Source organism: Phyllopteryx taeniolatus, chromosome 14 (assembly GCF_024500385.1).
Source record: "Phyllopteryx taeniolatus isolate TA_2022b chromosome 14, UOR_Ptae_1.2, whole genome shotgun sequence".
NCBI lineage: Eukaryota > Metazoa > Chordata > Actinopteri > Syngnathiformes > Syngnathidae > Phyllopteryx > Phyllopteryx taeniolatus.
The window spans coordinates 6,015,736-6,040,985 of NC_084515.1; the positions used below are offsets into that span (position 1 = coordinate 6,015,736).

Genomic DNA, 25,250 nt, shown 5'->3' on the forward strand with positions numbered 1-25,250 from the left:
TGTTCTTGAAAAAAATTACCATTTATTCTTATAACAACATACCTACAGCTCGAGGAGCCCACCCCAGTTTGGAAACTACTGGCTTGGTATGCAATGCAGTCCGGAGGACTGTCTATGACACACTTCCAAAGTCGTTTGCTTTGTTTGAGAACCCATGTGTCTGAATTATTTTTAAAAAGCTTCATAAACGTCAATTACACATGTCTCTTGGCCTTAAAATGTAAACAAAAGGTATCCCATTGGTTTAATAATTGAGTTGTTGAGCACGTGAACAGTGCGTGATCAGGGCGTAGCAGACATGACGTCAGTGACCAATTGACCAATCACCGGCCGTGTTTCCCCAGCCTATGGAAGTACAGTGAATACTATGAGCTCTGCCCTCTTGCCGCAGCGACCTAACGCAAAGGACAAAATCAGGACGAACGAGTGATGTTCCACATAAACGTTTGTTGGCGCTCAAACGAAGACACTGCGTGGTGGCTCGCACCGTCTACTGTGCTTTAATTCGGAAGTAGAAGCTAGCAGCTAGCGTTGAGAAAACAGACATCGAAGCACAGACAGAGGGCCCCGAGTGGCGTTCGAAGTCCCCTCACCGCTGGGTCATCATCGACGCCGTCGTCGTAGTATCCATTCTACGTGTGTATCCTCACCAAGGCAAAGAAAGACACACGAGAAGACATACGGAACAGCAGCCAGCGTTTTTTGTTTTGCTCCTCTGCCGCAGCCCGGAGGTTTGCTGCCCGGCAGAGTATGCTAAATAATGAGCCAAAGGGACACACTGGTTCATTTGTTCGCCGGGGGGTGAGTTCCATAACATCTCTTGACATTATTCTTTACGGTTTGAAATGACGTCGTTGCACAAGTATCGCTCATTTATTGCAATGACTTTGCAATATTTCGCATAATCATGCCGCTTGCTACTTGAGCAACAGCAGCGCGTGGAGCGCTCACGTGTCAAAGTAGTCTAATATCGAAAAGATGAATAGGATAAATAGTGATTGGACTGACTGGTTTCCGTTTAATGGCCCCACTTCCGGCGTACACCAAAGTATTTGGCTTTTACTCTGAAAGGCGTCCTGTGGTTCGCTTAAATGGGGATAGTGTCGTGTCACTGTGTTTTTGTGAGCTGTTAGCAGGACGACTGAATTCACAAAATATATATCTATTAATCTAATCTAATCTAATCTATGGCACGGTAACATAAAGAGAGAGAATTAACAGCCACTAAATGTATTACATATCCGTCAATATACTATTCTACAGACAGATTTTACGTACCTGCATTAAAGACAATGACAAAGGCAGTGTCCTATTTCTCCAAAGCTTTGTTCTAAGTGTTGTGGCTATTTTGCTTTCATCTGCACACAAACCCCATTAGAATTCACAGATAGTAATCTGATGACAAAGCAACTCACAGAGTCAAGGGAGACATCTCTAAGGGACATGTAGCTTGCGGTAAGAGTAAGTTTCTTGTACAAGTGAGCTCACGCTCCCTGCAGATGCAGCACTTCGCACAGCCCTGAAAACTAGGCTAAGGGTCACACCGCTGCCTGTGCACCAATGTGGGTCAGCCTCATGAAAGGTAAATATAGCTGGTGCTACTATGAAGAGAGTGCACTTATTCTGCCAACTGCATAGATGTCAGCGCACAATACTGTTTTTATTTTTTGTTTGTATTTTTTATATTAATGTTACCTAATCGAAAAGAGCATTTCAGGAATTGAGCTTTGTTTTTTACAGATTTTTTTGAAATAAATTTTTTTGAATGCAGATTATAGTGTAAGAATTTAAAGGAATTTTCTGGAATGGAAATGAGTACACTCCGGCGGCACGGTGGACGACTGGTTAGAGCGTCTGCCTCACAGTTCTAAGGATGGGGGTTCAATCCCAGGCGCCGCCTGTGTGGAGTTTGCATGTTCTCTCCTCGTGCCTGCGTGGCACTCCGGTTTCTTCCCACATCCCAAAAACATGCATGGTAGGTTAATTGATGACTCTAAATTGCCCGTAGGTGTGAATGTGAGTGCGAATGGTTGTTTGTTTGTATGTGCCCTGCGATTGGCTGGCAACCAGTTCAGGGTGTACCCCGCCTCCTGCCCGATAATAGCTGGGATGGGCTCCAGCACGCCTGCGACCCTAGTGAGGAGAAGCGGCTCAGAAAATGGATGGATGGAAATGAGTAAACTGATATCCATGTTTTTTTGATGCAGGACTTTGTTTACTTCTTACTGATGGGTTCAGTGAAGGTCAAAGTAACCTGATCACCAGTTTATCAAATTCATTCCGCTTTTAACATCATGTGGGTCTAACATACAGACTAAATTATCACTAGCTGTGGTGTGTCTGCACTCAACTGAAAAATCTAATCAAACACAATCTCACATGTGGAAGCTTCATTTCATTCCTTAACTATTTAAACTTTTCACATCTTCCATTTCTCAGTTGCACCTACGATTGATTGCTCATCACAATTTTCACTTTGTTTGTGTCCAATTGTCCCGCTCTGAATTTCCATGGTTCTCCCCGCATCAACTTTCCTCTCTGGTTTCTTTCCAGATGTGGAGGTACAGTGGGGGCCATCTTGACGTGTCCTCTGGAAGTGGTGAAGACCAGACTCCAGTCCTCCTCCGTCACACTTTACATCTCTGAAGTCCAGCTCAGCACCGTAAACGGAGCCAGCGTTGCCCGTGTTGCTCCGCCGGGGCCTCTGCACTGTCTCAAGTAAGGACAATGATGGGAAATGTCAGAAATTAAATTGGTGTGAAATATAATGACATAAAATGTGTTTAACCTTGATATTGCAAATTTGAAGTAAGGATCAAATAATAATCGACACTGGTGGCGGAAATAGTAGTGACATTGTACGGACAGTCATATTTATGAATTGACTGAGACTGCGCTTTGAACTTGATTAACTGATTTTGTCCCATTAAGACTGCGTTTAAATTTAGAAAAATAAAAAACTATTCTTAATGATTTAATTAAAATTGTTGTAGTTAAAAAAGTACCTAAAATGTTTGAAAACAAACAGTTCTAATAGATTAAATGCAAATGCATTGTACTTAAAAGTCAAATACGACCAAACTGAAATGAACTCAACCAATGTACTGTACTTGATGCAAAAAAAAAGTTTAAGCCACTGTAATGTGCACGGTTTGAAGATTTAATTCAGTGATTATTTGATGTACCACTAGAAGGAGCCCACATACCACTAGTGGTACTTGTACCACACTTTAAGAATCACTGCTATAGGATAAATCACAACACTGTAATAAACATTGCTGCACTAACTTTCCCTGTTTACACAGTGTGGTTTATAATTGTCATAATTTACTCTCATTTGAGGTGTGTATAGCACAACAGTGATAATGATAATGCATGTTATTAACAAATAACAGGCAATATATTGTTATTATTCATGTGTGTCCAAGCGTAGTTTTATCAATAATGTAGAGTTTAAAACGTTTGAAAAGTCACATAATAATTCTAGAAGATATTGCCATTTAATACTTTTTATATGGCTTAAGTTACCACACGCCGATATTGGAGGTTGCAGGTATAATAACAGTCTTTGACTTATTAAGTAAACATTCACTATTGATACATTCCCTGGCCACAGCAGAAGCTTAAAAACTCCACTGTGACACATTAAAACTGTTTCGGCATAAAAGGGATACAGATTTTCCATTCCGCTTGACCTACAGCCGAACAGGACCAAAAAAAAAAAAAAAAAAAAGATGCATTCCCTGGCAACCAATTTCCACAGTTGTTATGCATAACACATTGCATAATACATGTGATAATGTGTGTGTGCAAGCTTTCATTGCCCAGATTAATTATTTTCTAACATAGGGATGTTACTCTTGTTTTTATTGTCACAGATGTTAGCCGGAAGATAACACAATTGTACCCATTCTTATGTAAAACAGCAATGTGTCTTTTACAATGCATTTTTATTTTATTCAGTAGCAACAGACAGTCAGTTTTAGTTTAACTGGAGGCTTTAAATGAGTAATAAGTGTGAGTGTGACTGGCTATTCTGCAAATGACTGGATACAGAATAAACAGTAGAAAATGACAGGATTTTAAGAAATTGGCTGTGCAAGGGCGTTGCTTTGTGGCTTCGCTTTTTTTAAACTAATTTTTTAACCAAAACAAATCAGTGGCTTGTGCAGCCACAAGCAGAAACCTCAGACCACTGTTGCAGAGGACAGATGAGAATACGGGAGGGAAGTGAATAGGAAAAGTGTTCTCTGGTTTAAGAACTGTAGGTCAGCATGCTGTGAGTGGAAGCCTTGTTATGTTATTTCATGATTTTGGTTGTGCAAGTATGGGTGACAATTTTCATTTCACTATCAGCTTTCACAGTGGGAGACTAAATCAGACTCCATTTTTGTCACTTGCCACCTGTAAAAAATAAACTCCACTTTAAAGGTGCAATGTAATAATTCTCAGAGAAAATAAATACCAATCTTTTAATGGAATGGGATTTCCAGCATTTGAACTCAGATGATGGCATAAAATTAACCCAGGGAGTTATCATCATTTATATTACTGTAAAGATCACGAGACCAAAGGCAACTGCCACTTTGTTTATTTTGGGTGTCTCAGTATGTTGCTAGTGGCCATGTAAATATCAGCATTTACAGAGCGTGTCAAGCCGTGGCAGGTCACCCTACTAGTGGTAATTTAGTGGTAAATGTGTCTTGAATGAATCACATTGTATCTACATTTACCCGGAAACAGAGCTGCTGTGCTGAATGTAATAGCGTTTAGCTCAATTTCCGATCATTACTAATTATGCACTTGAAAAACAAATGCATGTTCATGCCCTTCAGCCAGTCACATACACATGAATGTAAAACATGGCTGTATATTTGTGTACAGTATGTATATATAAAGTCAATTGTTTTCGCTCTACAGGTTAATCTTTGAGAGAGAGGGCCTGCGCTCACTCTTTAGAGGATTGGGACCCAACCTTGTGGGCGTTGCACCTTCGAGGTACGTTGGCTATTTACCACCATTTAGCTCTATATCTATGCCAAGTGCATGCTCTTGCTTTTTTTATGTCTACAGCAGTACTACAGTTGTAAGAGCCAAAAGTAAGTAGTAAGTAATTATTCATATCCAATGTCAAATTATAATTGCGGTAAACCCCGGCTATTCATGCAGGATAGGGACCGAGTTATAGACCCCCCGCCCAAATGTTTATAATTGCCTATATTAATACTGTAGTTTAAACCAGTAATGTACCACAACTATGATCCCAAAACACTTCAATCTCATTTTACAATCTTCTTACAACACTGCCCTTAAAAGTAAATGGTTTACAAATGCTTTTGAATAAATGCACCGGAGCCATGTTTAGCTGAGCAAAAACATAGACATTGGGCGAAGACTCTCAGTAACTTCCGCTAACAACCCAGTCTAAACTTGGCTCCTCACCGAACTCCAAAGATTTTAATCTCTCAGTGTGGAAATCCGAATCACTCGACTTCTGAGTTTTCCGAGATATGAGCCAATGTTTTGCTTTGACTTGCAAGCACAAATTTGAGATGTGAGCGCTGTATGCTGGCAATGAGCTCAACTCACACTCACTTCACAACAAGCAGCAGTTTAGGAGATAGTGAAAAAGTCTTCAAAAAGTGTCTTCAAGCATCTTGGGGCGTTACAAAAAAAGCACAAAAACTCAATATAGATGAATTTTTCAGCCAATAGGTGAGGGTAGGTTTCACAGCAAATAAATGCGGACAGGAGCATTGGTGAATAATGTACTATGAGTGGGGGTTTACTGTAGTCAGTTATTTTTTAGAAAATAAGTCATTTAATGTTATTGCTCAATATTTTTGTGCAAGTCGCTTGAATCCTTCAGAATGTTCCCTTCTAAGCTTCTGGCTCCCAAATACAATATTGGCAACATATATGAGAAGCTGCCTAATCGGTAGGAATGGAGTTAGGTTGCTCAGCGATTAAAGTCTCTACTTACAAATTGTACAAACCAAGATGTTTCCTATTTCTGAGCCTGGCCAGTTGGGGTTGCATAATAGCCAGATGTCGGCCTATCAGACACTGTCCAAAAACTGCAGCAGAAGGTGCTGGCCAGGTGTCAAAAGTGGGCAGTTACCGTATTTGCATCTGATACCGGACGTTTTTTTTTTTAGTTAGCTCTCGTTGCTTCTTGCCTTAGTTCTCAGTCCCTAATAGTCCCTTGTGTGATATAATTTAAAAATATAGGTAATGTTTTCCAAAACTACATTGCACACACTTGGTTTTGCACGCTATTGAGGCCCTTAGAGCACAGGTGTCAAACTGGTGGCCCGGGGGCCAGATCCAGCCCACCACGTCATTTTATGTGGCCCGCGAGAGTGTGCATCGACTTTGTGTTTCTTGCTAAAAAAACAAAATTGCAAATCGGCTTCACTTTTAAAAATGTTGAGATATTGCAAGCATTTTTTTTGTTACCAACCCTCCTTTTAAAATAAAATTTATTCATACTGTAGTTGAACAAACAGTTTTTACTAGCTTCTGATTTCAAAAGTAATTATCCATTAATTTGTGTATATGTAATAATATGAGGCAATCATATGTGTTTGCAGCCAGAACGGCCCTCCAAGTGGAATCATAACTGCGATGTGGCCCGCGACAAAAATGAGTTTGACACCCCTGCCTTAGAGGGAAAGGCAAAGTAAATCAAATCAGATGACTTGAGTTGAAAAGAATAGTGATTGTCACCTGAAGAGAGTCAGTTTGTTGTAAAAGTTGACAAGGGGATGGTTAAACACTTTTTAAATGTAGTAAACATGTAAGCATTCAGCAGAGTGCATATTTATGCCAAGGCCAAACTCTAAAACCAGATAGTCCTAGATCCCTCCTTCCTGGCATAGCTGCTAGTGTAACAGTGTTGAAAATGCAGCAGTCCCTTGACTTCTGAGTTTAATTCGTTCTATAACCAGAATCAAAATCATCTTTATTTGCCAAGTATGTCCAAAAAAAAAACACACAAGGAATTTGTCTCCGGTAGTTGGAGCCGCTCTCGTACGACAACAGTCAGTCAATTGGCAGAGAACACTTTTGAGACATAAAGACATTGACAAAAAAAACAGTCACTGAGCAATAAAGCGTTGCTAGTTGTCTGGTAATGCCGGTACATATTTTTTATTTATTTTTTGACAATTGTGCAAAAGATGCAGAGTCCTCTAGCACTTAGAGCAGTTCGAATGACTAATATTGCAATAGTCCGGTGCAATGACCATTGTGCAAAGGGCGCCGAGACTTCAAGGAGTGTATGCAGTTTAAAGTGACGAGTAGTGCGATAATCTGGGACAATGTTGATTGTGCAAATGCACATGCTTGGAACTGCTTGTATCTCAAATCATCTTTCCCCATTGAAATAAATGGAAGTGTCATTAATCCGTTCCAGCCTCAATATAAACCACAGACAAAAAAATTGTAACATGTTTTTTAATAAGAAAATAGCACTTGTGATAGTACTGTACTTCAGAAGAACATACAATAATAACATAATTAAGTAGAATGTATAGAATTAAACATTTTGTGCATGATGATTACTTCATTGTGTGGCTCCATCCGGTGTGCTTACCCAGGACACCAGAGGCAAGTATAATACATAGCATACGAATATTAATGAAGAAGACGGTCACAACTGCTCAGTAAGCTCCAGTAATAGTAGTTATTTTTCGCAGAGGGTAAATAATATATGCTTGTGAGTATTGTTATTTTGTCTGTCTACCTCATCATTTGTGCTTAGATATCCATTGCTTAAAGGGTTATAACCACCCGCCAATCCGCTATTTGTGGATCATTTTCCACGTGACAGGTAGCACAGTCACTCCCACTAGCCACATATTGCACCGCCTCCCACCCCCACCCCCGGAATCAGATTCTGGGCGCATGAGCAGAGAGTGACAGCACTTTTGTCAGGCCAGTGTATTTGTGCATTTTACCGGCATGTAGTTTGCATCTTTGTAAACTAAATAAAGATACATGCAACTCTTAACACTTGTCTGCCATTATACAATATAAGACTCCTATACAGTGTTTGAAAGTTTTATAAGTTGTCTTTCTGACATAGATACTGTATAGGCACTTTAACTGTGGCAACTACAAGGCACAAATGACTGCAGGAGTTGCCTTTTGACATCAGCTGTATTTTTTAAAGCCAAAACATTTCTATATGGGCTTACAACGACTCTTCACTTCACCTTGCCTGTGCTGCGTCGTTCAGCCACTAACCACAGTGGCTGGTGAGCAAAACAAATGAATATCAAGCCCTGTTTATAACACTGCAAATTCAATGCTAGTTTTGGTGACCTGGCTATGGTGTTTGGGATTGTGTGCAACATTTTGTAAATAAATATTATGTGGTTGTTTTGACTACAAAATGTATAATTATTTGTTTCATGTTTAGTTAGACAGTAAACTTCAACTGGGAGTGGCAATAAAACAGCTTCTTCTTTTTTTTAATGAATTGTTCACTATCTGCCAAAGTGCTGCTAGATGTGATGTTCGCAGACGCCATTAACACTCTTATCTAAATTGTTTTGCTCGCTAGCCATAGCAAAAAAATGACGGCTCGTATCTTGAAAAATTCATGTGATTCGAAGTGGCGGCACGGTGGACTGGTTAGCACATCTGCCTCACAGTTATGAGGACCGGGGGTTCAAATCCCGGTCCCGCCTGTGTGGCGTTTTCATGTTCTCCCTGTGCCTGCGTGAGTTTTCTCCGGGTACTCCGGTTTCCTCCCACATCCCCAAAACATGCGTGGTAGGTTAATTGAAGCCTCTAAATTGCCCTTAGAAGAAGAAGAAGAAGAAGAATCATCTTTTATTGTCATGAACATGCATGCATGCACACGAAATTTGTTCTCTGCATCTAACCCATCACAGTGAACACATGTTAGGTGTGAATGTGAGTCTGGATGGTTGTTTGTTTATATGTGCCCCACGATTGGCTGGCGACCAGTTCAGGGTGTAACCCCCTCTCGCCCGAAGATAGCTGGGATAGACTCCAGCACGCCTGCGACCCTAGTGAGGATAAGGGGTACAGGAAATGGATGGATGGATTTGAAGTACCACTGTTTACTGATTTCTTCTTTGGCCAGTTAATTTTTAACTAGCCAATTACTGTACTGTATACATGTTTTTGTTGCACATCACACAGAGAAGCAGCCCACACACACATGCAGACATCTAAGCATCCAAAGCAAACAGTACAGTGCCCTTAAGCTGAGTTGTGGTGGGGTTCAGTGCATCGGTCAAGGGCACCAGGTTGCAATTTCTTTTGTCTCCTGCATATGGATCAACTTGCGTTATACATCACTTAAGTATGAGAGATAAGCTTTCAGGTCAGCATGATCAAGTTGGTATATGTACTCACGTTTCAAAACAAGGACGGTGAAGAGAGGTTGCTGGGTTTAATTCCACCCAGCGGAAATGTTGATTAGATCCTCAGAGATTTTTTTCCTATGCGCATCTTATATCAAGAGTTAAAATGCCCTCTAAAGTTGATTATGCATTTCAGTAATTGGACACAAAATGTTAACAATCACTGATTCTTGTGTACATTTTCAACAGTCATTTTCAATACAGAACTGTGCAGCTAATCCTCTTCATGGTCACAGGGAAGCTGTAGCTTTTGGCTCATGTGAAGTGTAATTTATTAACCTACCATACAAACCAAATTAAACATGCGTTGTGTCTTTAACGTTACTACTATTTTGCCTTGAAAAGAACATCTGATTATTTTAGTCTGCAGTGTGCAGTTTGCAAAAGAACTACGCATAATTGAAGATTAACATTAGCATTGATGTCAGTAATAACACAACATGAGAAGTGTCCAAGCTGGTCCACAAACATGGGGGAGCTCTTTGTACTGAAGCAGTAATCAAGTAATCGTCAGAAGATGTCACAGTGACTGATTTTCATGTCCGATAATTGCAAATATTACTATCTACATCTAAACACAGAAATTTCAAACCTGCCTCCACAATCCGTTTCTATAAATCTTCATATCCTCATTTCCTTATTTACCATAGGGCGATCTACTTTGCTGCCTATTCAACAGCCAAGGAGAAGCTGAATGGCGTGCTGGAGGCAGACTCCACCCAGGTCCACATGGTGTCTGCTGGGATGGCAGGTAACCAAGGTTCCCCACCCCCTTATGTCTGTTTGTCTGTCTGGATAGCTTGCTGTCTCTCTGTCAGTCAGTCTGCCTGGACAGTGTCTCTCAATGATCGGTTTATAGACAGAAAGTCCAAAGTATGACAGAATTACTCCCTCAACATTCACCAGATGCATTATTTTTCTTCTCATTGAATTATTCACCCCCCCCCCCCCCCCCCCCATTCACTCTTCAATCATATACATCTGTTGGATCATTACAAATGTACACCTTCACTAATATTTATAGAATGCTAAAGCTAATAATAGCTATGTATTGTTTTTTATTTTGACAAATATATAAAAAAGGGGTGTTCCAGAAAGCACAATTTAAGACTCTCAGGATCATACAAAAGTCTGTTATTGCAAGATTAAAAAAAGGTCATATTACTTTCTATAATCATTTTATAACTAAAGGAAACGAGTCTGAAAAAGGCATGTATAAAAAAAAAAAAAAGTATAGTGGAACCTTAAAGATCAAACTTTTGCTTTTATACAACAGTTGTACTAGTACCGTTTATTAGTTAACAGTATTAAGCGACAACATCCATCCATTTTCTGAGCCACTTATCCTCACTAGGGTCGCGGGAGTGCTGGAGCCTATCCAAGCTATCTTCGGGCAGGAGGCGGGGTACACCCTGAACTGGTTGCCAGCCAATCGCAGGGCACACATAAACAAACAACCATTCGCACTCACATTCACACCTACAGGCAATTTAGAGTCTTCGAGCAACCTACCACGCATGTTTTTGGGATGTGTCGAGGAACCCGCAGTGTGTTATAAAAAAAAATAAAAAATAAAAAATCATTTATGCGGCTCCACCAACAAAAATAGTTCCACAAACAGTGACGTGAGCCACAGAGTTGGGCATTTGTGTTAACTAGTGTCAACATTGACAAAAAATGTAAACAAATGAAGCTTGTTTTACTGTGTCACTTGCATGGAGAGAATTGGATGGTTAGTCCACTTCACGTCAAATCGCATCACGCTATTCCGTCATTTAGTGGGTGCTCCACGATGAGCAAACTCTAATCAAAGTGGGCCGGAAATGCAAAATGAAGCCAATCAGTGAGACTGTGTACTTGTTAGCTGCATTAGAATCTTGGCCGAGTTTCCGCTCCTGTTTGTACACTTGATGTGTCATTAATGTGGGATTTAATCTAATTAGCACATCGGGAGGTTTGCAGTGACATCTCTGGGTTTCTTTAGTTTCCTTGCCTTTGACAAATATTCATACTTTAAATCAAATGTTATTTCTGTATGTCCAGCTTTGCGATGTGCAGTTATGTTTGAGAACTACTGATTGTTGATACAGGCCAAATGAGAACAAATTAAAACACCTGTGAGGTGGAAAGACAAAGTCAAAATGACATAAACTCAAAAGTTCCAGTGATGTTGTACTGTAATATCATCATTCATGAAATGACTCTTATCCAATTAAATTGCTTGGTCGGAACTAACTGTTGTATAAAGGAAAATAAAAAACTCTTCTTAAATAATGATTAAATTAAATGTATTTTTTATGAGTTAAATAAAAATCAAAATGTTAAAAAAATAGTTTGAAAAGGTTAAATGCAATTGTATTGTACTTAAAAGTTAAATACAACTGAACTTTACTTAATTAATATACTGTACTGGATTACAAATAGCTTGAGCCACTGAACCAATATGCACAGTTTATGGTTCTTCACGTACTCCTAGAGAGAGCCAGCGTATTGCTAGTGGTACTGTATGACGGCAGACTGGATTTTCTGATGTCTTTATTAACCTCATGTTTGACCTCAATTTCAAAGGCACATTTTTCCAGAAAACCTAAGATTAATTGCCAAATGTTTGAAATTTGAGGTTCCACTGTACCATTGTTAGTTACTTTCGCTTGATTCACTCAGATGGCACAATAGTAAATCAGTACTTGATGACTTTCCTGGCCTACTGTACGTTACTTGCTAGCTCCATTTCTGCGTTTTGCTACTACTAACATCTACACTAATATGCACCCTGTGTTTGGAGCTGTTAAGAAAACCTCACAAGGTCCTTAAAGTTTAGGTTGTGCTTTTTAAAAATTCTTATAAATTCATTGCAACACCATTTCCTAAATCTTTTTTTTATATCATCTTCCTCCCGTTTTTATTTCTTTTTGTTTTTATTTTTATAATTTTGAGGCCTCTTAAGAGGGCTCCAAATGGTTTTAACATCCCAGTTGTTACTTAAACAATGTGGTCTGGGCCCCCTTCTTTGCTCTGTCTGTATAGAGGAGAGAGCACGGCCCCCAGTGGTCAACAGGGGCCCCTGGCACTCGGGCGGACACGTCAGGTAGCACCTCATTTCATTACACTGGTATGATGGTGATTTCAATTAGTATTAGTAAGCTGTGGCTTTTAATTGTAATGATGATAGCATTGCTTCTGGCAATGTGTTAGCTTCTGGTCTGTATTTTCTTCTGTTGCTTTCCCTTAGCATTCTATTACCTCTGCAGTAATAGTTAAGTAAAGAAACCTCTGTATATTTTTGTTGTCGATAAGCACAAAAGAAATGCTAACCTTGTCAATGATATAGAGCTTTAAGTATTTGATGCTCCATTTTGTTGTCATCCATCACCGTGTTGTTTGTCGTTGAGGAGGGACAATTAGTATTATCACCAAGATGCTATCATGTCATTTCAGATTAGTTTCAACACAGCAACAGTACTATTTTTAATACACAAATGCACGCATGAATGTGCCAAACATCATGTGGATGTGTTTATATGTACAACCCCAATTCCAATGAAGTTGGGACGTTGTTAAACAAAAATAAAAACGGAATACAATGATTTGCAAATCATGCTCGACCTATATTTAATTGAATACACTACTAAGACAAGATATTTAATGTTCAAACTGATAAACTTAATTTTTTTTACCAAATAATCATTAACTTTGAATTTTATGGCTGCAACATGTTCCAAATAAGCTGGCACAGGGTCATGTTTGAGAACTAGTGATTGTTGATACAGTGTTACATCACTTTTCCTTTTAACAACATTCAATAAACGTTTGGGAACGGAGGACACTAATTGTTGAAGCTTTGTAGGTGGAATTATTTCCCATTCTTGCTTGATGTACAGCTTCAGCTGTTCAACAGTCCAGGGTCTCCGTTGTCGTATTTTACGCTTCATAATGCGCCACACATTTTCAATGGGAGACAGGTCTGGACTGCAGGCAGGCCAGTCTAGTACCCGCACTCTTTTACTCCGAAGCCACGCTGTTGTAACACGTGCAGAATGTGGTTTGGCATTGTCTTGCTGAAATAAGCAGGGGCGTCCATGAAAAAGATGTTGCTTGGATGGCAGCATATGTTTCTCCAAAACCTGTATGTACCGTTCAGCATTAATGGTGCCTTCACAGATGTATAAGTTCCTCATGCCATTGGCACTAACACAGCCCCATACAATCACAGATGCTGGCTTTTGAACTTTGCGTCCAGAACAGTACGGCTGGTTCTTTTCCTCTTTGGCCCGGAGTGACACGAAGTCCACAATTTCAAAAAACAATTTGAAATGGGCGGCACGGTGGACGACTGGTTAGAGCGTCAGCCTCACAGTTCTGAGGAGCGGGGTTCAATCCCCGGCCCCGCCTGTGTGGAGTTTGCATGTTCTCCCCATGCCTGCGTGGGTTTTCTCCGGGTACTCCGGTTTCCTCCCACATCCCAAAAACATGCATGAATTGGAGACTCTAAATTGCCCGTAGGTGTGCATGTGAGTGTGAATGGTTGTTTGTTTGTATGTGCCCTGCGATTGGCTGGCAACCAGTTCAGGGTGTACCCCGCCTCCGCGACCCTAGTGAGGAGAAGCGGCTCAGAAAATGGATGGAATTTGAAATGTGGACTCGTCGGACCACAGAACACTTTTCCACTTTTCATCAGTCCATCTTACATGAGCTCGGGCCCAGAGAAGCCGGCAGCGTTTCTGGGTGTTGTTGATAAATGGCTTTTGCTTTGCATAGTAGAGTTTCAAGTTGCACTTACGGATGTAGCACCAAATTGTATTTACTGATATTGATTTTCTGAAGTGTTCCTGAGCCCATGTGGTGATATACTTTACACATTGATGTCGGTTTTTGATGCAGTGCTGCCTGAGGGATCCAAGGTCACAGGCATTCAATGTTGGGTTTTGGGCATGCCGCTTACATGCAGTGATTTCTCCAGATTCTCTGAACCTTTTGACGATATTATGAAACGTAGATGATTAAATACCTAAATTCCTTGCAATTGTACGTTGAGGAACATTGTCCTTAAACTGTTCGACTATTTTCTCACGCACTTGTTCACAAAGAGGTGAACCTCGTCCCATCTTTGCTTGTGAATGACTGAGCAATTCAGGGACGCTCCTTTTATACCCAATCATGGCACCCACCTGTTCCCAATTACCCTGTTCATGTTCCAAACAGGTGTCTTTTTTTGCCACCTGTCCCATCTTTTTTGGAACGTGTTGCAGCCATAAAATTCCAAGTTAATGATTATTTGCTAAAAACAATAAAGTTTCAGTTTGAACATTAAATAGCTTGTCTTTGTAGTGTAATTAATTAATCAATTAAATATAGATTGAACATTATTTGCAAATCATTGTATTCTGTTGCAACGTCCCAACTTCATTGGAATTGGGGTTGTATTTGGCTGCTTTGTACGTCCTCTTTTTGTATTCCTCACAGTATTTTGGCATGGCTGTTGCCAATGTTTTAAGTACATATATAGTCAACAACTTGACTTGAAATCATAAGCCACAAATGATGTACTGTAAAAACATAGTTCATTTTAATTCCATATAGGAGCCTTGTTTTTAAACTTGGTTACGTTTACTAGTTCTGTAATGTATCTTTGCAAAGCAATGCCACCCCCTTGCGGTAAGGCTCTGGGCTTGTTTACACACTTGTGTCCCAGTTTTACACACGGACATTTTTCCTTCCTGCTCTTTATTGAAAACATATTGGCCGTCTCTAAAAGTAGGTCAAACCACAGGGGGGTTGTCATGTGCCTTTAAAAAGATCATTAGTGCATAAGATGCAGCTGCATGTTTACTGGCAAATATATTACTACAATAATTGGAACATTAAGAAAAACTTAAAATATATTTATTTTTAAGCTTTAATCAGTCCGTTTTCACATCCCAAAAGATATATTTATTTTCAAGTTGTAGTCAGTCAGTTTGCACATCCCAAAAGAAAACTACAGTGGTACCTTGGCTTACAAATTTATTTGATTGCAAGACCAAGCTTGTGGCTTAATTTACTTTTATAACAAAAATCCGTTTTTCCATTGAAATGAACTGAAATGCCATGAATCTGTTCCAGCCCCCCCAAAAAACAAGACAATTTTTGGATATTTTTATTTAATAAAAAATAGTACTGTTTTCTAATGTAATATAAAAACATGAGAATGTAAAAAATATTTGGTTTTATAAAGTGTAATTAAGCCAAAAGTCACACGTTCGTGCGCGCGCGCACACACACTGTAATACATTTGTGTGGTGAGGTGTGGCCTAGTAAGTGACATCAGGAGCCTGGAGTCATTCGGGTCGGCTGTTCACCATGTGTTCAGTTCAGTTTTGGTGTCTCCTCCATGCTGCTTGCAAGTGTTTTCGTTTTGTATTTGTGTTTGACTCAATAAAGGGCTAAAAGTGCATTAACGACTGTGGCTCTATTTGCACACTTGAGAGTATTACAGTACCTTAATTGCTCTTTTTTTCCCCGCTTCAATTGAGTGGTGGCATATCAGAAGCTCACTCATATCTCAAATTTTGTCTCGCAAGACAAAGCAAACTAAAACAATAAAAAAAAAAAATCGAGCGGTCAAGGACTCGCAACTCGAAAAACTGCAATTTGGGTCACTCGTAAGTCAAGGTACAATTCTACACAAAATCGATAGAATTGCGGTGGGGGTTTGGACTTGAGTTCATCCTCATCTCATACCCCAAAGGTTTTCTTTTCCTTCTTGACAAATGGACAAGGTTAGCATTTCCCTTTTTACCAAGCCATGTGATGTAGCCTTTTCTTCCTGTATTATTTAACACAGTATGTTACACACAGTAATAGCAGGAAGGCTAAGAATTCTCCTCCTGCTTTTGTACGTGTGTTGTTCTTGGCCTGAAACTGGAATTTTGATCCGGTTCGCATCTCTTCCGTCTGCATTTTCTTTTGGCTCATCTGATAACGAGAAATAAAAGGGTGGGATGAATTAGACACAAATTGGGAACAGAATATTGTAAATGTAAAAATTGAAGTAAGATGGGATGGGGTTTAGAGTTGGGGAAAGATGGAACCCTCCATCTATAGAAAGGTTTTTGAATTGGGCGGGTAGATGTGACTGCTGCTTGTGTGTGACTGTGGTACAGAAAAGCCTGTGTCTATTTTAGGGCTTTACTGTAAAGCTTTCACCCCTGCGTGATTGGGTGGGACATCCCCGCCATCTGAGCCCCCCATATCTGCAGGCTACTAGCTGCAGCGGGGAGGAGCTGGAGGAGCTTTGCCCCTCCCCCGTGAGTACATGACATAGACGCTACCTTCTATTTCTTCCCTCTTTTTATCTTCTGCCTCCTCCTCCTCTTTATGTTCTTCTTTACAACCGACCTGCGTCAACATAGGGCTGTGTTGAATTGAGATGTGATTAGATGTGACTGAGGTCCCATTTGTTCTGGCCTTAGCTCTTCTAATCGTGGCTGTTTTCATTTACTTTGTGTCATTTTTGAATAGCACAAAGTATCAATACGTTATGCATCATCCAGCAATGGCTAGGGTTTACAGTAAAGAAAATATACACATTCACCACTCCCTGTTTATGCATTTTCTTCAACTTCATTATGGACTTATACCTTTATGTTTAAGATAACATAACTGGAAAGAAAGGCTGATGAGAAATAGGAAAAGTTGCCTCCCACTTTTAGGAAACAAAAACCAACGGCATCCCACATTAGTCCTGCTGAATAATGGAGGTATCTCCTCCAGACTTTATTTAGTTTCTCTGTGCTCTACCAGGTTTTGTTAGATTAACTTAAATTGCGACTACCACAAGTGTCTCTGCACACATCTAACCAACTAACTGCTAAATGAAAGGAGCAATGACACCACTAAAGGCCTGCCACACACCGAGTGACGTGGCCAAATGCGATTGACGTGGACCATCGTGCAAAAAATTCAAGTTAGCAATAGCAACTCTTTACTGCACATCAAGCGACTGAGCACCTCACATCTACCGGCGTACTGCAATGAAGAAACAGCGATCCGGTATCAGGTTTTGAGGAGCCACACGTAGAATAACTGCACAGTATAATTTTTGTATTGAACCACAAAAACATGGCGCAATTTTCAAGGAAGAAGTGGATTGCCACAAAGACCGGACATAGACAACAATAAAGGAAGGATTGTGGATATTTTGAGAGGCTGTTGGCATGATCGAACGTCCCATACACTAACTGCACACGTGTATTTTGGGGACAGAGACTCTCCGCACTTTGCTCTCTAGGTAGATATGAAATAATAATTATATATTAAAAAAAAAAAAATTTTAAGGCTCATAATAAGCATTTTCTGGCTGTTGCATCTGCGATGTTTCAGTGTTGTTCGTCGACAATTCAAATTTTCAATCGCAGCAAAACTAGTGGCCGGAAGTCGGCCACACATGAAAACTAGTTGTCAAAGCGTTCAGTATTTTTGGCCATGTCGCTTGGTTTGCTGAGAAACATTTGACATGAAACGGATATACAGTATACTGTGCATCTGGAGTAAAGTGAAACAATGCATTCATGTCCTTGACTCTATTTTTAAGCCAATTACTGTATTATTACAGTAGTAGCTCACGGAATGGTCAGTTGACCCTGTGCTTTCGTACTGTTCTGTTTTTAGTGTAGAATATACTGTGTGGGTGATATAATGTAGTATTTCCAACTGATTCTATGTCCGTCTGAACTTAATTGCTCTTTTTCAGGGTTCACTGCCATTACAGCCACCAACCCCATATGGCTGATAAAGACCCGCATGCAGCTGGATTCCAGGTGAGTAACTAAATTTAAAAGTCATTTCTATTAACACAGTATAAAAACCAACAGTGCACTTTGTTAGCGGTAATTAATTAACTGGTTAATTTTGTTGTCGTGATTATAGGAACCGGGGTGAAAGCCGCATGAACGCGTTCGACTGTGTTCGGCGGGTGTACCAAATGGATGGCTTGCGAGGTTTTTACAAGGGCATGTCGGCGTCGTACGCGGGCATCTCTGAGACTGTCATCCATTTCGTCATCTATGAAAGCATCAAACGTAAGCTGCTGCAGTCGAGGGCCCATGCCAGCATGGAGGGCGAGGAGGAGTCTGTCAAAGACGCCCCTGACTTCATTGGCATGATGCTTGCTGCAGCAACTTCCAAGACCTGTGCCACCACCATTGCATACCCCCACGGTAATGCATATATTGCCCTTGCTTCATTGTTTAACAATGGATGTACTGTATTTAAAGTTTTCACTATGTAATGTGATGGATAGAAGGATACTTAATGCCTCCACAAGGTGAATTCCTTGTTCCAATAGCTCCACAATGAAAACACAACAACAGGAAGCAAAGCAGGCGTGCCATATTACAGTGGAACCTCAATAAAACAGACTCTGATATAACATATCAGATAAAACGGACTGTCGGGACTGAACAATGTGTCCAAAAATCATTTCCATTTGTTAGTTCCAGAATTGGTAGCTGTTGTTTACTGGTGCTGTGACCCAATGCAAGCAGAGAATGGGGCTGACGTATTTCAGGGTCACAATTACAAAAGACGTGCCTACGTGGTGGCCATGTTGAATGTGGCACATTGACGTGGCAGCCATGTGATGGTATTATTGTCTAATGTGGGGGGGGGGGGGGGGGAGAGAGAGAGAGAGAGAGAGAGAGAGAGAGAGAGAGAGAGAGAGAGAGAGAGAGAGAGAGAAAACAAGGTTTTTGGTACAGTCACAGTTTTTTTTTGTCAAGCCGTTTGGGAACAGATTTGGATCTGGGAAGCACACTAAAAGCGACTCGCCTATGACGAGTACTGTACATCAACAATGTCACCATGGCCAAACACACCGGCATGGTAAATTTGGATAAATGTGAAACTTTCAAACATTTTCAAGCTTTTTTCATATTTATTTACGATAATTTTGTACTTCACTGAGCGTTTTAGGCCACACAAAATCTACAAAACAATAATTTTGTACTGTACATTAATATGGGTGCATATGGCCTAAAAAAAAAAGTGCTTCAATGTAATGGACAATCGGCTATATCGGACGCCCCCCCATCCCCTATTAGTTTGTTGTATCGAGGTTCCACTGCATTAATAATATTAAAGATATGGTATCTAAAAGATCTTAAATATTAAAACGGTTCACATCTTACTAATTCTGACTGGGTATGTAAGCTTATGAGCACAAGTGTAGATACTCCTATTGCACCACTAAAGAAAGCTTTTATCTATAATATTTTTATAGCTAAAGTGGTTTTATCAAATATTGAGATCTTTTCACTCTCAATATGTGATTACTTCTGTCCTCAAGTACTGATAAAAATATTGTTACTCCACTGTCCTACTGCAGAGGTCATCCGCACAAGGCTACGAGAAGAGGGAAGCAAGTACCGCTCCTTCTTCCAAACTCTACTGACCGTACCCAGAGAGGAGGGATACTGGGCGCTATACCGCGGCCTCACCACGCACCTTGTCAGACAGATTCCCAACACGGCCATCATGATGTGCACCTACGAAGTGGTGGTATACCTGTTTGGCCATTAGCCCCCTGTCGCCAGTTTTCTTCCACTCTGTACAGACTGGAAAATGTAGGCTTTTTGGTGAGGAGAAAATGAAGACCAAAGGAAAACCCAACAAGCTGAAATGGACCAGCAGAGTAGAAACAAGTAATATGTGAAACATGAAAGGAGGAGGCCCTTTGGTACCATTTCAACCTCTAGACTGCTAGTTCCCGTCCTTAGTTTTTCTGAAGAGATAGAGTGCTGAACTTTGCCTTGGATAAGAGATGAGCTGACAGAAAGAAAGTTGCCTAACAGAAGGAGCCTCTGGGAAAAAAAGATGATGAGCACAATTCAGTGGCCTTAAGTTTTGTTTCTATGAGGGATGAGTGAATTACTGCTTTTCATTCCTATAGAAAACATTTTGGAAGGGGGAATGCTTGAAGATGACTGCATTTGGTAGGAAGAATGAGAAGAACAAAATACAGTGAAAACCCCCGCATATTCACAGTTCAGAATTCACCTAGTCAGAGATATTTTTGGGAACCTAACTGCCGTTTTTGTGCTCCGGCCAAATTACATAAAACAACTGTTATTTGTTGTGCCTTGAGATGCGATTTTAATTTTTTCAGTGACCATGCTTGTAACTCAAAACACATCTCAAATCCTCTTCACCCATTTAATTGAATTGGAATGCCATTCAATTCACTAATCTGTTCCAGCCCCCCTTAAAAAAGTTTTTTTTAACAAGAAAATTAACACACTATTAATATAATACATTATAAAAACACACGGTAATGACATACCATAATTAAAATATAAAGAAACAGTTTTTGCAACGTTTTTTACTTTAATGCAATGGACATTGTGCAGCTCCTCCTGGTGTGTGCCATGGTCACCTGGGGATGGTACAAAGCAGACATACTGATGGCCATTGCTCCTCAGTAAGCCTCAGTATTATTAGCACTTCGAAGAGGATAAAGAACATATGCCTGAGTATTGTTATAGTGTCTCTACATGTGTTGCACCACCGTTTGTGTTCAAATACCTGTTGCGCAAAGGGTTATACTTGTCACAGGGACACTGATGCTATTCATTAGCCTGTCTATGGCATTTTGCATTGTTTGTCAGCATTAAGTTAAGCAGACTTTGCTTAGGCAAAGCTATGTGTTTGTTTTGAATACACAGCATGTAATTATTTGTTTCATGTTTAGTTTGACAGCTTACGTCACCTGGGATTGGCAATAAACAGCTTGAAGACCCATTTTTGAAGAATCGTTAGATATTTGCAAAACTGCTGCTTGTTATAAAGTGAGTTCAGTTGAGTTTACCTTCACCGTACAATGCTATTATCTCAAAGTTTTGCTTGCAAGTCAAAGCAAAGAATTGGCCAAACAACGGCTCGTATCTCGAAGAATTTTTACGTTGGGTAACTCATCTCAACGCACCACTGTATTGCTTTGGCACCATCTTGGTGCTACGAACTGTTGAAGTGAGTTGAGGAGCTTCATTTAGACAAAAGTAGTCATTTGCTGCCATCTTGCGATATCTATTGAAAATTATAGTACATTATAAACCTTATTGGTGCAGTGTCAATTACTCGCTTACTTTTGAGCAGGGGTTCATTGTAGTTCTAATTTGAAAAGAACAAACATTCAACTGCGGGGCAGTTTAAGATAGTCTTGTAGGAGTTGATAAATGCTTGTCCAAGGTACGATGACAGAGGAAGCTTTTCTTTTTCAAGGAATATTACTTATTCATTCATCTTTATCAAGTCCCCAACTCCCATATCCTTAGATTATGACTTCAAGCATTCCCCTTGAAGCAATGGATCCCACTGAAATTACTTGAAATGACCGATCACTCAAACACCTTGTAAGGATTAGACGGAAAATCTCACTTTCTGTCTGGATTCCCCCCCCCCCCCACCCCCCCCCCCCCCCCCGCCGACCCCCCCACACCCCCCTCCTGCCTCAATGATCCAGTGTCTGGTCATGGTAAGATCTGAATTCAAGTTTTTTTCTGATACTATCAAGTCTTTTACGAGATGTGATTTGTGTGATTGTCAAAAAGTACCAAAATTAAGTATCTTTCAGTGTAAAATTGACAGTGCGGGTTAGTACTTAACCCCCAGAACCCGTATTCGTATGTGTAGATGTATTTGTGTCAACTCCGGTGAAGATGCAGATACGCATCTACTGTAATGCGTCTGCATGTGTAATAAATAACTACTAAAGATTACCCACCCCTGACACTTAACTTTTAATTTCACAAGACAGTGGAGCTGGGAATGTGGAAAAGCTCCTGTGTAATATGAACAGGTGTCATTCCCTCTCCTGTGCCACTTCTTCCTATCTTTGGCTTCCGGCCGAGCTGATAACATGCACTTTTGTGGCCTCTTTCAAGGCTTGTGCTTTGCATTTTATTGTGTGGACAGTTGAGTTGTGTACATTGTAAAAGAAGAAAAAAATGTATATGAAAATAGTATTTTGCGCTACTGTTCCTATAGCAAATATATTGTACAGTGTTGAGTACTCAGTAGTTGTGAATCTTGCCCTGTGTGTATATAATGAGGATACTATATATGCATATCGTTTTTTTTTTTTTCTGTCTGCGTATGAGTCGTTAACACTTTGTTTTTCATTTTTGTGCAATTGAACCTTGTTCTGACATGACATCGATTGTGTTTGACCCCCCCCAACGCCAAGCATTAATATACTTAATGCTGCAGGGCAATTAATTTCACACTTGACCGTGAGTTTGAGTATATTTTCTTTTCTGTGATAGTTATGGGTGTTTCTCAGTAAAGTTGGAATGTTGTCATTTGTTTTGTTTACATAGGAGTACTTGTTTTCATGTTCGAGTCTCCATACAATATGCTTATTTGGAAGTGTTATACAATGTGAGTGTTCAAAAAGGTGTATAATCCTTTTAAAATAATTTTCAAAGTTCCGGAAATGTGAAACATGTTCTTCAAGAGGATTGTTCTTAACTAACCTGACAATTTTCCCCCCATAGAATACAAAGTAGGCATGGCATGTTATATAGATAATATGGCCCATCTACACTCTCCCCCAGTGGTTTTAATGCATTCTTAGTCCACAAACAGATTTTACCCATTTCCCTAAAGAGAATAAAAAATGCAGAAAACCAAATGTATTTATGCATGATTGTTCTTGAACACCATTTTCCATTTATTGCAGTATTGTTACAGGCGCAAGCCGAGGCTTGCGACGTTACTGGGATTTATGAATTTTTTTGTCTCTGGTGACATGTTGCTAACATTTGGTTACGTTTCAAAAAACAAAATAGATTTGTTTAGACATTAGTCATTTATTCTGTTGTAATACTAAACGCATACTGGACAGATGCAATTTAAAAAAAAACTTTTTAAAAATATTTTTTTTTTTTAAATTAGACATCATTTCAATGTTTGCAATTGAGTGATTTTACCTTGTATGTGTTGACAGGATGGTGAAGTTTGATGGGGGGTGGGGGTTTGACAGCGCAATCACTTTTTTTGTATTTGTTACTAAAACAGAAGAAAATAAAATGATTAGGAAAATGAAATATCTGTTTGTATTATTGAACCCTCATCCTCTGAAGGTTTTTAAGAAATATATATATATATATATTAGTGTACTTTTGATTTTTTTTCAGTGAACATTTGATTTTTTTTCTTTTTTAGACTTTTATAGTAGAATTCTGATACATTTGACTTTTAAAAAAAAATCTAAAACTGCACCATTTGGAAGGCTTTCAATTTTAGCAAAATTCCAACATGGGAAAAAACATTTTGCTAATTTGCTAATTCAATGGAATGCATTTGTGGGAGAAAAGCACGCCATAGAAATATAGATTCTGAAGGCAATCTCATTTTTGTTGAGCACTGTCAAGGTCGTGCAGTGTTTATATTTGCCGAGTATGGCCAGTAAGGGGAGCCATATTTCTTCTAATAGACAACACGCGAGGGCAATTCCAATGATGACTTAAACTGACTTTATTGGCCTTGCAGTGTCAGCTGCAGGTCATTTGCCTGTGGATGGATTATGTTCATACATACTTTTAGTTCAATTAAAATAAATAAATCAGAACTTAGTCAGAAGTTAGTCAGTACTTGAGGATTTTTTCTTCCCACTGAAGTAATTATTTGAAAGACAAATTTGTTTTAATGCGTTTGAGTATAAAAACTAGACTAAAGGAATGTATAAAAGCTAAATACCAGCACCATGAGCACATATGATATTGTACTAAATGTTGATTTTTATGCTATTCTAATAGTGATTAATAAGGCTTATTGTTTTCTGAAATAATAAAAACTATACGTACATTTACATTGACAACCAATAAACGAGCAAACGTTACAAGTTTTCAATTTGGCGGACTTTATATACAGCCCTTAAACATAGCACCAGAGCCTCAGCCAATAGCGTGAGAGCTGAAGCGATGGACGCGACCAATCAGCGCGCGAGTTGCTGAATTAATGGCCACACAGCGTTGGGGTTTGGCCGCTCGGCTTCCTCGAGCTCCCATTTAACTGCAACAAAGAAACACGACAGTCAATTGCTTGTTCAGAACACCGCTGGAATAGCATCGGGCCCTTAACGGCGAAGAGTAGAAGCCTCGTTTATTATTATTTTTTTTAATTTGACAACCACCCAAAAAAAGTGACGTTTTGAGACGAGTAGAGTTTCTTCCGTGCGGTGAGTGTTTGTGTTTACACCGGTTGAGTACCGCTGATTATGGCGTGTAGTTGACTGCCTTTGTTTGTTGATGTTTATTACATGCAGTCTTGTAGTTTCTGCTATTATTTTAATACAGAAATGTTTCTAATCTCTTCTCATGCCACCCTTAAGTCTCCTCTGTGCGAGACTATGTTAAAATGGAAAGTTTAATGGAGCTAAACTGGGAAACATTTTCCCACCGGGGACCACAGTAGAGCCCTAAGGGGTCCCCCATCCATTGGTGTGTTTGAGAATTCCAAGCCGATAAGCAAACATCTGCTGTATTTTTCATTGTGGTGCCTCTAGCCACCTGTTCAAATAAGAGAAAAGCCACACATTACACTGTTCTACTCACTCATACTACTCCAGAGGTGTTGATTCAATAATTTGTAGTTGGAACTGAACTGAGAAGTGTAACTAATATTTTGCCTTTCTGTTGTTCAGTAAAGTCAAAATGATATTATTATGACAACTGTAAGTGCACGTTTTGTTACAATGACTGTGCAGCTGCCTATATGTATTGTGGCTGTCCATGTGATAGAAAAGGTAACCCCCGTTTATCGCGGGAGACACGTTCCAGAACCACCTGCAATAGGTTAAAATCCGAGATAGAG

The 25,250-nt window shown here is 39.7% G+C and overlaps 2 protein-coding genes across 3 annotated transcripts in view; both read left to right on the top strand.

Annotated features, from left to right (window-relative positions):
• The first annotated feature begins 332 nt into the window (after positions 1 to 332).
• Positions 333 to 23,482, top strand: LOC133488910 (solute carrier family 25 member 36-A-like). Its single transcript, XM_061797437.1, has 7 exons — positions 333 to 801; positions 2,554 to 2,718; positions 4,921 to 4,998; positions 10,052 to 10,152; positions 18,133 to 18,199; positions 18,309 to 18,598; positions 19,765 to 23,482. The coding sequence occupies exons 1-7, from the start codon at positions 761 to 763 to the stop codon at positions 19,956 to 19,958; spliced, it is 936 nt and encodes a 311-aa protein (XP_061653421.1). The 5' UTR covers positions 333 to 760; the 3' UTR covers positions 19,959 to 23,482.
• Positions 23,483 to 24,400: 918 nt separating this feature from the next.
• spsb4a (splA/ryanodine receptor domain and SOCS box containing 4a) overlaps positions 24,401 to 25,250 on the top strand; it is an 87,537-nt gene continuing 86,687 nt past the window's right edge. For both annotated transcript variants that reach the window (XM_061797811.1, XM_061797809.1), the window contains exon 1: positions 24,401 to 24,615. The gene's annotated coding sequence lies outside the window, so the exon portion shown is untranslated. The remainder of the gene's footprint in view (positions 24,616 to 25,250) is intronic.